The sequence below is a fragment of the Lithobates pipiens genome, unplaced genomic scaffold (assembly GCF_037356315.1).
Source record: "Lithobates pipiens isolate NorthernLeopardFrog02 unplaced genomic scaffold, aLitPip1_a1.2 Scaffold_23, whole genome shotgun sequence".
Classification (NCBI taxonomy): domain Eukaryota; kingdom Metazoa; phylum Chordata; class Amphibia; order Anura; family Ranidae; genus Lithobates; species Lithobates pipiens.
Genome location: NW_027507785.1, coordinates 119,923,595 through 119,937,714, shown reverse-complemented (window position 1 = coordinate 119,937,714; position 14,120 = coordinate 119,923,595). Strand labels below are relative to the sequence as shown.

At 38.2% G+C, this 14,120-nt stretch overlaps 1 protein-coding gene across 3 annotated transcripts in view; it reads left to right on the top strand.

Moving 5' to 3' along the window:
* Positions 1–14,120, top strand: part of SFMBT1 (Scm like with four mbt domains 1) — a 268,417-nt gene that overhangs the window by 169,078 nt on the left and 85,219 nt on the right. For all 3 annotated transcript variants that reach the window (XM_077452272.1, XM_077452270.1, XM_077452273.1), the window contains 2 exons: positions 7,921–8,003; positions 13,695–13,821. In XM_077452272.1, the coding sequence (XP_077308398.1) occupies positions 7,921–8,003; positions 13,695–13,821 (210 nt within the window). The remainder of the gene's footprint in view (positions 1–7,920; positions 8,004–13,694; positions 13,822–14,120) is intronic.

Below are 14,120 nucleotides of genomic sequence, written 5' to 3'. Positions count from 1 at the left end.
TGAAGAATCTTTGTACATTCGCTGAATGAAAGAATGCTTGAAATTTTCACTTGTTTTTAACATTCTGTTTTTAAAATGAATGTAATTTCTGAATGAAAACCACATACACTGTCTGAAAATTCCTTTGACCAAGAAGTTCTATTTTCAAATTTTCCCATCACTGTGGTTGTAAATGAATGTCAATTTGACCCCACTAATGATTAGAAATTCGAACGAACGTTCTTTAAAATTATTATTTTTTTTTTATGAAGGAAGACTGTTTTTTTTAATAATCTCTGAGTCTTTTTTTTTTACCAAATTCACCCTTTAATAGTATATACAGTATATCTCTCCCCTAATAGTATATGTAGCAGACCCCATGTTTAGATGGATAGATTGGGTTTTTGTGAGTATAGGCCAGATGCGGGTAAATTTCCTGGGCCTAGTTTGTTTATTTGGGGATGGGAATGTTAGTGTAGAGTGGGGTGTGACCGCCTACATGGGTTGAACAGTGAGGAAGGACTGAGGTCTGAGTGTCAGGAAACCCATGTGAGAGAGTGGACCAATGGTTAATTTCCTTGGTCAATGGATGTCTCTCATATAAAAAGGGGGATTCACATGCTCAAGGGAGTCTGAAAGTACTGAGAAAGGAGAGGAGGATGGCCGGGGGTTCAGAGACCCCGAAGCCTCCAGGCGGAGGTTGGAAGGCCTGGGGGTTGAGAGACCCCAGAGCTGGGTAAACGGAGAGTAGGAGTCCCAGGGACCCACAACTGGTCCCTGGAGAAGTTGGAACCATGTAAAGATTTAACAAAGACCGGGCGTCCCATGCGGGGATACACTGGGACCTAAACGGAGGAAGAAGTGGGAGTCAAACGGATGGAGAAAACTGGGAATCCGCTTTCTGTGAGTAACATGGACTGTTGATTGGGTGTGAGCAAAGGGAGTGAAACCCAGTAGTGCTATTCCGTGAATACATTGTGTGTCCAAGGACTACAGTGATATACAAATTCCAGGACTTGACGGAGGAAAGACAGCAAGGGTCATGGAAATAGGCAGTATGGCCTGTGACTTTGTCGTCTGACTCAACGCATTATTTAGAGGGATGCTGGTCAGTCCATATTGGAAGTGTTCTAACTGAGCCAAAGTATTAGTGCAGGAGGGAGTCACCAGCTGAAAAGATGTAACATGCCAATATGATAAATTAACGGGCATCTCATACCATCTGCTTCATCATTCATTGTTATACCCTAGAATAAAGCATTATCAACTTTAAAGTCTGATGTGTAAATTGCATGGGGAAGGAAGAAATGGGGCTAACTGACAAAAAGATAATGAACAACTTTGCAGCAAGGGAGTAGTGAGCTACATATATACATTATATCTCTCCTCTAATAGTATATACAGTATATCTCTCCTCTAATAGTATATACAGTATATCTCTTCTGTCTGTTATTCTCAGAGTGGATTAGAGAATTTGTTCCCTAACCATATAGTTGGTTATTTATACTTACCACTGCATAGAGATATTTAAGAATAAATTGCCTTTTTTTTTTAAACTTTACATATTAACTAAATTATACACCACACTTTTTTTTTATTTTTTTTAAGGTTATTAACCAATTAACCAGTCACAGACCGGACCATTTTGCTGGCCAAAGACCGATTCGGCACTGCGTCGCTTTAACTGACAATTGCGCGGGCGTGCGACGTGGCTCCCAAACAAAATTGACATCTTTTTTCCCACAAATAGAGCTTTCTTTTGGTGGTATTTGATCACCCCTGCGGTTTTTATTTTTTGAGCTATAAACAAGAATAGAGCGACAATTTTGAAAAAAACGCATTATTTTTTACTTTTTGGCATAATAAATATCCCCCAAAAATATATATATATAAAAAAAAAAATTTTCCCTGTTTAGGCCGATACGTATTCTTCTACATATTTTTGGTAAAAAAAAATCGCAATAAGCGATTATTGATTGGTTTGCGCAAAAGTTATAGCGTTTACAAAATAGGGATAGTTTTATGGCATTTTTATTAATCATTTTTTTTTATTTTTTTTTACTAGTAATGGCAGCGATCAGCAATTTTTATTGTGACTGTGACATTGCGGTGGACACATTGGACATTTTTGGGACCATTGTCATTTATACAGTATTCGCTGCTATATAAATGCAGTGATTCCTGTGTAAATGACACTGGCAGTGAAGGGGTTAACCAGTGGGTGGCAGTGTAGGGGTTAAGTGTTCCTAGGGGTGTGTTACTAACTGTGGGGGGGCTGGGCTTTCATTTAGTGAACACCGATCTCTGCTCCAATCAAATGGAGCAGAGATCAGCGTCACTAGTTGCTGGGCAGAATGGGAAAATGCTGTTTACACGGCATTTCCTCCATTCAGCCGTCCCGTGAGACGATCGCGGGTATGCCTGCAGCTATCGAGTCCACGGGACCCGCGACCGGACTCACGGGGTCCCGACCGGCACGCGAGCGTGCCGCCGCCGGCGCGCTTGCGATGGCAGGGCGGCATTGAAGATTGGACGTACCTGTACGCCAATATGCCTGCCCGTGCCATTCTGCCGACGTACATCAGCATGCACCGGTCGGGAACTGGTTAATCAAAACAATAATCGCCAACTAATCGATTATTAAAATAATCGTTAGTTGCAGCCCTATGCCCAACCCTAGGTTGCACTGCTTCTGACATATTTGAATTGAATCGTATTTGAATTCTGTGTCCCTCAATGAATGCAGAAGAAAATTTGATTTTTGTATTCACTGTGTAATTGCGACTTAGAGTTGCATCGCAAATGAAAACACATTCATTTCAATGGCGGCCGTTCCAATCAGTGTGACTCCAGTCATAACGTTTTAAAAAGGTTCCTTCACTACTTTGATGCAACTTCAATAAGATTTAGCTCCATGGAGAATAATGTTGCACTGGAAATTGCACGACAATGGCGTCGCAGCAGTGTGAACTGAGGTTTAGTATTGCTCTCCACAAAACTGAGGCATGTTGTGAGTGGGAGGGGTTAAACAGGGCTGGTCACTGTTTTCTTGTTTACCAGTGTCCTAATCCTCCTGTTGCAGTACAGCACAATTGTTTCTGAATCAAGTTTTCCTCAGGGAAATCCAAGAAAAGTATTTTATGGTGAGTACAAAAATCCAATATCTTTATTGTACAGTAAAGGACACACAAATGAATTCGTCAAAAAAAGGCTTCCCCCTGAGTGGGTGGGATTTTAAATGACCATCAACTCCGGACACAAATGGACACAATAATATACAATTTTTATTCATAAATTACACAATGTATATATTATTACCAGGAAGTGCAAATGGGCTAAACTATGTCCTTCTGGTATATTAATTAATAAATAAACAAACATATATATACAGAACAAAGTATGATTAAAACAATGCTTGTCCTATATCACCCACACCCCGAATTCATAGACCATATGTCTCTACCTCCAGATGATAGGACAACTGGCAAAAGCTTTGCTGGTTCCGCCCCCATATAACCCCAGCTACTCTGCGAGGTGTCAATTGTTTGCTATTGTCCTTAAGGGATGTACTCCTTCTCCTCATGGAGAATCATTTCTTATTATTATTCACCAGATTTATTTTACCTCCTTTGACAGACTCTTCTATCAAGAGCTGACTGCTCATTGCCTTAATGATCCACTAGCTGTTTCCGGATCTGTTACCTTTGAGTATACTTTAAGAACCAGACCCTGTAGTAGCAACTAGTGTAGTTAGCTGCCGGGTACTATACAGGTCGGGGGCCTTGGCCTGGCACCCAGACCCTGAAAACCTTTTCGGGGGTATGCCCACTGTGACAGGCAAAGCCCGGACCCTGAACGAGACCATTGATGTGGACGAGGTAAGACAGGCTTTCCCTGTACCTTTTATACAAACTGGTTCCTGGCTATACAGGTCTTGATAGATCTGTAGCATACACTACAGTCTTATTCTACAAGACACAGTCTTATTCTACAAGCCATGCGCACAAGTGGTTTAAACGGCACATGTTATTGAAGGGGGCAGGGGGAAACACACTGTTAATGTTTTTTCCTAACTTTTATTGTGTTGGTATTCGACTTTATAGGTAATGGTATTATAGCTTTTTCCTCTTTACTTTTGAAGGTCTTTTTTCACCCCACTACGAGACGTTCCCCCTCCAGCTAGAAATGTAGTACTTACAGGACTCTTAGCTGCATGCTTCTGGTCCTAATTACCTGCCCAAAAATGCAAGCTAATCATTTGCTGTCTTACCTGTGGCCAACTACCTCAGAAACAGTCATTGGAACTCTGCTGGAATTTCTTATACCAGACATGCTGATCCCCCTCAATCCATGTCCATGTTGTGACTGCCATGTAGATGAAGACCATAATTTGCAATGGTGAATTAGAGACAAGAGGACATGGGACAAACGGCGGTGCGTCTACTGTAATGCTGAGGAAACTCCCAATTCCTCTCAGGTCGATACAAATCCCCTGTTCCAGAGCAAGGTCTAACACCAACACCCCTCCACCCCCCTAACTCGGGCTCCCTCAGAGATGCACATACATTGTGGCTTGTCTGACTAAAGTGGAATTCTCTGCCACTATATCAGATCTATTTCAGTGGCTATTGCTACTTCTGGAATTGGCAGTGGCTATGAGCTGTGAACGCTTTTCTGCCTTTCCTCCCCCCTCTATTTTCTTGGGCCACAACCAGAATTGTCTAGCACACTTAGTGGTAGAAAACATAAGGGTGCTGACATTTTACTACTACTCCTTTTGGCTTCTTGCCATATGCTGTCTACTGTGGACTCATTGATTGAGGCAGCGCATACTGGTGTCTGGAAAGATATACCTACTGCTGCAGAGCATCCCTATGTTCCTAAAAGAACAAAAAGAGGGCCTTTTGTAGAAAGCATTTTTCCACTCTAGATCATGCAAGGTGGGCCTTATAAAATGATTGGCCAAACTTTGAGATGTTTTTTGGTTTGATTTCCTTCTATCCCTAATTTCCAGATATTTCCCAGTTGGGTACATCCCAACCTCTGAGATGGATGTTCCCCATTTCTTGGGTACGCAGATCGCTCCCCGTTGCTTTGCTTTTTTTGCTGTAAGACAACCCTGTGGGTCCTTGTTTGATTGTGTTTATCCTGTTCCTATCCACTTTGCCTTTGCACTTTCACTGCACTTTCTTCTGGAGGTGGCTCTCCCTTGTTGCCTACTGTGCCCCTAAAGTATGTGTCCCTCTGAGGCTTGTGCAGAGCCCTTCATTCCTGTTCTAATGGACTACCCCTTTCATGGATTCTGTAAATGTAACTTCCTTCTCTCCATCACCCCTGACAGAAATAGTTTTGCCTTGGCTGTCCCTTTTTTCCTTTGCTGTTAAATAGTATTCTGAAAGCCAGTTCTCCATACTTCCCTGGTGCTCCTCTTATTGCTATTACTGAAATGTCAGTACTTCCCTCCCATGTCCTGCCAAAAGGCACAGCATCTTTTTTTGCTTCCCTTAAGTATTGGGGTCAGGCATTGCATCAGCTGCCATGTCTCTCCTTGGTACCTGACCCCTCTTCTCATTACTTCTTTTTCAGGGAGGTCCTTATTTGGGATTCCTTCATGCTTTTCCACCTGACTGGGTGGCTATCTTGCCTTTTCATAGGGCCTAGGGACAAGTCTATCTTTCCCTGCCTGAGCCCATTCTTCCATTAAGGTCAGGTTCTGGGACCTATACAGTATGTAAAATCTGTCCCTCTCACTTCTGTGGAGCCATGATCTGATCTTCACATATTATTTCAAACCCATTTGTTTGCCAGGTGGCTGTTTGAGCCTCCGCTGCAGATTACTTTAGCTACAGGGTGCTTCCACTGTTAACTTTGTTCAAGCTTTCTTCTTTCTTTTTTTTTTTCCTGCGGCTGGTTTGTAGCCTTTTTATGCATTTATGCATGGCTGTTCCATGGTCTATTAATCGATTGCTGTATTGTACGATAAAGATAATAGGAATTTTGACGTATATATAAAATCAATATCTTGGAGTACAGGACAGAACAGGAGTACAGGAGGTTCTTGCCCTTTTTTTTTTCCCTTTCTGTAATCTCCTCATTGCTTGCTAAAAAAATAAAAAAAATAAAAAAAAAGTCTCACTGAGTGGGTGGGGCTATATGGATATAGTGGGAGGAGGCAATCCCAGCAAAGCTTTTGCCAATGTTCATTCCCCTTATGATATCGGTATAAAACCCATGGTCTATGGATCAACTGGATTTATCCTGTACTGTGCTCCAAGATATGAAATTCTTATGTTGGCTTTCGTTCTCCACCCTACCATGGGCACATGAAACAAGCATAAAAAATTAGATGATGTAATAACAAATTCATAAAAATTCATAAAAAACCTCCAAAAAATCAAAAAAACTGAAAAATGTGCAAATATCGTGCAGAATGTTTAGTCCCAAAGAATGTCTTTATACATAAGAACTTTTCAAAATCGCATTATGAAATCGCTGGAAAGTCGCATGCTGGCTATGGGAAAGGTGCACGTACGTGGCCTGTCCAACCCCACAGGGGTATTTGATCTGGTGAGAGCAATCATATTGCCACAATACTGAGTGGCGCACTGGGGAAGAGTGTTTTCTCTCTACATTGATGATTGGCACCTTTTTTTTTGCACTAGTCACTTTATTCTACTACCACTACCTAAAATATTACAGCATGCGACTTTCCAGCGATTTCATAATGCGATTTTGAAAAGTTCTTATGTATAAAGACATTCTTTGGGACTAAACATTCTGCACGATATTTGCATGTTTGCCGAGATAAATTTGCACATTTTTTCAGTTTTTTTTTATTTTTTGGATGTTTTTTATGAATTTTTATGAATTTGTTATTATGAGTATAAGCATAGTATATGTATGGGCCACCGTAGTACTAGCACATATATGCACACACTTTGACATGTTAAATGAATTTTGGTAGCACCGTTATATAAATTAAGTTTACATATATTTTTTGCACAGTGTTGCACATGCATTGGGTTTTAGCGCCATAGCACATCATCTAATTTTTTATCTCTTACCCCCCCCCCCCCCCCATCCAAGGAGTGGAGGATCTAGGCATAGGCAGCTTTAACCCCTTATCAATACCCTGATTCACAGTTTTTCATTTTAGTCACAGATAGAGGGGGTAGTCCATTGCGCGACTTTATCTATTTACTTTTACATGAAACAAGCAATCTAAGTGCAATGGGCAGTTGCAGTTATCTTTGCTTTAGATGTGTTACAACAGTGGAGATGCTAGAACCAAAGTCTCCTGAAGATTATTTCTCCCATTATTTTTAATTACCTATAGTAATCCATGCATCTTTCAAGCTCGCACACGGTAAATGGCACCATTAACAAAAAAAAAAATGAATTTGCAGTACCACCTGTTGGTAATATTGCAGGCTTGTATACTGATATGATGGTGCTTTATGGGCAAAACTGTATTGGAAAAGATGGATTTTTTTCAGCTGGAAATGTAAACTTGCTGAAAATGTAAACTGCAGAAAGACGACCCTAATTTTGCCTACAGTTGAGCTGCGAGATGCGAGGACAGTTCTGTGTTACTACATGATGTTCAGAATGCTCTGTTTGATACTGGTTTACCAGAAAATCCCTTTAGGAGATGTGGCCATCATTCTATCAAAACCCTCCAGGTAAATCGAAGGTAAATCATTCTCATGATGATAAACAGACATGCAAGAATCTTTTTTACGGAGCAGCATCTAATTTGTCATGGCAATGACCGTAGTGTCTTATTTAATTGTGTCAGTTCTGTATTTGTAGCATGCAGATTAGCATTCCTCTAGAAGCCTTCATTTCACTTATTCTACACACAATGTTCTCAAGCTTGCTATACAGTTCTTGTATTGGTCAACATGTCTTACACTGTCACTCATCATTTTCTTTCTGCAGGATACTCGGAACAGGCTTTTGACTGGGATGAATATCTGACTCATTGCAATGCTCACGCTGCCCCTGACAGTTGCTTCCCCGAGGTGAGTATTTCATCTCTGCAGCTTGCTCTGTGTTAATAATTAGCAGGACTCCCTGACATTCTGGCATTCTAAGCTATATGCACTTAGAGATTTATTAAAGAGCAGTTTGGTTTGGAAGAAAAAAAGAATATACAGAGTATATATATATATATGCACAGTCACTAGTAGCACATTATGGCTACATTTATTTTCTGAGGAAATTGGCAATGACTTGAAACGCACAGTGTTACAATTTTGTACACAGATCTAATCTTATTTAAAAGAAACGTGTGAGAAACAAGGGGTTGCCATTGTTCAAGCATGCATCAAGTGAAGTCAAAATTCCTGATTGCTTTGGGACAGTGACTCAAAGTGTTAAAGCCAGAGATAGCCAAGTGGATGACATTTACGGGGGGAGGGGCTATATATTACTTGATGTTGTGAAATTTATTAAGACTACATATAATATATATTTTTGTACACATTAAAGGTGTGTCAGTTCCTACAACTTCACAGGTGGAGAAAATTAGCTCCTTCCTCCCCTTCTTCCTTTAGTGTGTGTTTTTATATATATATATATATATATATATATATATATATATATATATATATATATATATATATATATATATATATATATATATATATATATATATATATATAAAAACACACACTAAAGGAAGAAGGGGAGGAAGGAGCTAATTTTAAATTTAAAAAATCTTTTTTTTTATAAAAATATATATTTTTTTAATGCAGTTCTACAAAAATCAATACAATTTTTTATGTATGAATGGTGACATTTAAAATTTGAAAAACATTGTTTATACATATACAGTGGCAAAATAAAAGTCTGATTTTCTGCAGTAATTTACCATAAAATGTGATCTGATCCTCATCTAAAGCAGGTCATAGAGGATACTATTTCTTTCTTGTAATCACTGGCTGCAAAAAAAAAAACCTGCTCGAATCCCCATCAACACAGTGTTGATGGGGGAATACCTTTTAATGGCACCTAAAAAACGTGGTGCAGGTCTGCCTCGATTGTCACGCAGTAAATCACACTGCAATCACGGCAAACTAAATTGCGTAAAGCTTGGCACCCAAAAGTAGCTCCTGAACAGTTTTTGGGTGACAAGCTGCACAAGATGCGGTTTGCTACAACTGGAGTGCGATGTATTGCGTAACAATTGTGGCAGAACCAAACCACGTTTTTAATAATTAATAATATATATATATATATATATATATATATATATATGAGAGAGAGAGAGACTGTGTGTGTGTGTGTGTGTGTGTGTGTGTGTGTGTGTATGTGTGTATATATGTATATATATATGTGTATATATGTGTATATATATATATATATATGTATATGTATATATATATATATATATATATATTTATATTTATTTATTTATTTATTTATTTTTTTGTTTGTTTTTTTTTCTGCATATTTGTCGCACTTAAATGACTCAGATCAACAAACAAATTTTATTATTACACAAAGATAACCCGAGTAAATACAAAATGCAGTTTTTAAATAACCGTTTAATTAAGGCAAAAAAGCTGTCCAAACCTGTCTGGCTTTATGTGAAAAAGTAATTGCCCCCTAAACCTAATAACTGGTTGTGCCACCCTTGGCAGCAACAACTGCAATCAAGTGTTTGTGATAACTGGCAATGAGTCTTTCACATTGCTGTCAAGCAATTTTGTCCCACTCTTTGCAGAATTGTTTTAATTAAGCCACATTGGAGGGTTCCAGCATGAAAAGCCTGTGTAAATTACAGCAACATACTTTGTATGAACCATTTGGAGGCGGACTTGCTGTTGTGTTTCGGATTATTATCCTGCTGCCTAACCCAAGTGCACGTGAGCTTGAGGTCACAAACTAATGGCCGGACGTTCTCCTTTAGGATTTTCAGGTAGAGCTCAGAATTCATGGTTCCATCAATTATTGTAAGTTGTCCAGGTCCTGAAGCTGCAAAGAAGCCCCAGACTATCACGCTACCACCACCATGTCTGACTGTTGGTATGATCTTGTTATGAAATGCTGTATTCGTTTTATGCCAGATGTAGCAGGACGCACGCCTTCCAAAAAGTTACATTTTTGTCTCATCAGTCCACAGAATATTTGCCTAAAAGTCTTGGGGATAATCAAGATTTTTTTTTGGTAAATGAGAGATGAGTCTTTGTGTTCTTTTTGGTAAGCAGTGGCTTTGGCCTTGGAACTCTCCCATGGAATCCATTTTTGCCCAGTCTCTTTCTTATTGTTGAATCATGAACACTGATCTTATCTGAGGCAAGTGAGGCCTGCAGTTCTTTACATGTTGTTCTGGGTTCTTTTATGACCTCCTGGATGAGTTGTTGTCTCCTTGGAGTAATTTTTGTAGGCCAGCCACTTCTGAGAAGGTTCACCACTGTTCCAAGTTATCCTCATTTGTGGATAATGGCTTTCCCCATGATTCACTGAAGTTCCACAGCGGAACAAATTGTGGTTAATCATAGTTCATTCATGATTCATGGGATTCAGCATGGGAGGGAGCAATTACTTTTTCCACATAGAACCAGGCAGGTTTGAACAGCTTTTTTCCCTTAAAGCATAACTCCACTTTTTTTGAGAAAAAAAACATCCCCCCTGGGTGATCTATGTACAGTGCAAGGATTAAAAAAACCTTTGTTGCGGATTCCTACCTTTTTGTTATTCAGAAGAAATCCATGTGTGTTTGTGTGTGCTGAGTAGGTCTAATGGGAGTGGTTTCATAATTATTCCGTCAGCTGTGGCAGCTGAAGAGCACTAATGAAGAAAGCTGCTGGGCCTGCATCCCTTTAGACGTGTTCCTACTGGAAATATCTCACCAAAAATAACATTTTTGTTGCCTGACATCTCACTTGTATCTTAGGCAGATTTTTGGGAAAATTGGTGAGCCAATCACACAAGCAGGAAATGATGATTCTGGGGAGTGGTCAGTACACATCCTGTGTACAGAACAACTCCATGTAGCCATATTGCATTTATAGAAAATTACAGTGGCTGCGGATTGAAAAGGAAAGGTAATTTTTAATACCATTCAATTACAATATGACTGTACACGATATATTATTTTTTCTTTATTTGCTATTTTTTTTTTCCCACAAAAGGGGAGTTACCCTTTTAATAAATGAAATAATAATTTAAAAACTGCATCTTGGATTTACTTATCTTTGTGTAATAATAAAATTTGTTGAGAAAAATATGTGTGAGAAATATGCAAAAAAAAATAAAAAATCAGGAAGGGGCCAAATACTTTTTCACACGTATGTATGACTGTGTATATATGTATATGTATATATATATATATATATATATATATATATATATATATATATATATATATATATATATATATATATATATATATATATACTCTGTTTCCCTGAAAATAAGACCTAGCGTGATTGTTGGTGATGGCTGCAATATAAGCCCTACCCCGTTTCCATGAAAATAAGCCCTACCCTGAAAATAAGACCTACAAGGAGTTTAACTAGGGCTTATTTGGGGGGTAGGGCTTATATTGCAGCCATCACCGACAATCACACTAGGTCTTATTTTCAGGGAAACAGTATGTATGTATATATATTATTATTATTATTATTATGAAAAAGTCTGTGAACTCCTTGGAACTAACTGGTTTTCTGCTGTAATTTTCCATAAAATGTGATCTGATCCTCATCTTAGGCTGCCTTCATAACTGGGCGTTTTGAAGCGCTGGCAGAATTGATGTGATTCTGCCCTCGATTTCAAAGCGTTCTGGTAAAATGACAATTGTACAACATTCTAATAACACCTAAAAACGTTGTGCGGTTCTGCCACGATTGTTACGCAATACATCGCACTCCAGTTGAGGCAAACCGCATCTTGTGCAGCTTGTCACCCAAAAACTGTTCAGGAGCTACTTTTGGGTGCCAAGCTTTACGCAATTTAGTTTGCCGTGATTGCAGTGTGATTTACTGCGTGACAATCGAGGCAGACCTGCACCACGTTTTTAGGTGCCATTAAAAGGTATTCCCCCATCAACACTGTGTTGATGGGGATTCGAGCAGGTTTTTTTTTTTGCAGCCAGTGATTACAAGAAATAGTATCCTCTATGACCTGCTTTATATGAGGATCAGATCACATTTTATGGTAAATTACTGCAGAAAATCAGACTTTTATTTTGCCACTGTATATGTATAAACAATGTTTTTCAAATTTTAAATGTCACCATTCATACATAAATTTTTTTTTTCTTTCTTTTCTTCTTTTGTAGAACTGCATTAAAAAAATATTTTTTTTTTATATAAAAAAAAAATAATATATATATATATATATATATATATATATATATATATATATATATATATATATATATATATATAAAAATAATACACACAAAATGTTTGTGTGTGTATGTATGTGTATATATATGTATATATATATACACACACACACACACACACACACACACACACACACACACACACACACACACACACACGTACGTGTGTGTGTGTGTGTGTATATATAACTTTCCGAATCAACAAGCCCATTGCTATAAAATTTGCTCTGTTGCATAAGGGGTAGATGTGCAGATGTAAGCTTAAAATAAAACTGACCCAAAAGCATTTTAGGTTTCCCTTCCTTGTCTCATGCAGACTAGAAATTATACCCACTGGTGCCCTCTAGTGATCAGCTGTATTATGTCCCTAATAACATTTTGTTATCTAAAGAAATCTCTTGCTACACTGATGATGTGGTGTTTTTTTTTTTTTGTTTTGTTTTTGTTTTTTACTGTCTGCATCTGTTACATTACCTTACATTCAAAAGTACATTGTATTATATAAGCATAAGCTGGCCATACAGTATACAATGTTCTTCTACAAATTTCCTTTAGATTTTCCAAAACCATATAATATCTGGTCAAACCTAAGATTTTGTATGCAATCAGGCAGGCCCTTCTTCTACATAGTTGAAGGTAAATCTAAAGGAAATTGAACAAGAAAATTGTATAATTTATGGCCATCTTAAGTCAGACTGGTCCATCCAGGGATAGCTGGTTGCTCGTTGTGTTTAATTCTTCTAGTTCAGCACCGAAACACTTTTGTGAATGTTGTTCCCGGTCTTGTAGAGGAAATAACTGTAAAACAATATTAATAAAAATATTAAAGACTTGTAATTAAAAGTAATATTTAATTTGAATCTGGTTATATTGTATTCCCTGTTGAATAATTGCAGTATCATGGTATATTCCAGCATAAATAGTATATCAGTGCAGTTCAGTAGACACTGAATGGCAAAGTGAATTCTATGCATTGGGGCCTAAGCAAATGGTAGAATCTCCCAATTGTTAACAGATGGAGAGCATAAAGATTTGTTGTGTCATCCCAATGAGGTTACATAAGAGAATTCCTCTTATGTCCCCTTCCCCCCACATACAGTCACTGTAGACAACAGCAGTGCAAAATATTTTACTGCCATGAAGTGATAAAAATAAATACCCACTGTATTTTTCTGTTTTGACACATTAAATATTTCTCTGGTAGTTGGCAGTGCCAGTAAAGTATATCATCCATTTTTATACGGTGTCACAAATAATAAAAACAAAGGTAAAGCAGATAAAGCAATCATTTTTTTTTTTTTTGACTGTATGATTACCATCACAAGATTTTCATCTAGTCATTTTTTCATCTTTTCAGCCCCAGAGTGATCATGTCTTTCAAGAGAGGATGAAGATAGAGGCAGTCAATCCCTTCAACCCCCAGGATATCTCTGTAGCCACCATAACCAAGGTCACTGGTGCCTACATCTGGCTTAAACTTGAAGGTCTGTAAAAATGCACTTTTTTAATTTAAAGTTAAACGTTACCTGTATTGAATATTTGCCTTGGGGGGGGGGCGACTGACAAGGATCAAGCTTTAGAGGTATAAGGTGCGTTGGGCTCATTTTTATCAAGCTGCAATGAGTCAGAATTTCCCAGTTGAGTCACAGCCACAACAGATCTAAAAGCTTTAGGAAAGTGTACTCTTAAAAACAAATCCAAAGCCTTCAACGTTACTGTAAATTGCTCAATAGCAAAACCATTTTGATGATGAGATTCTCCTTTGCAGTACCACACTACATTA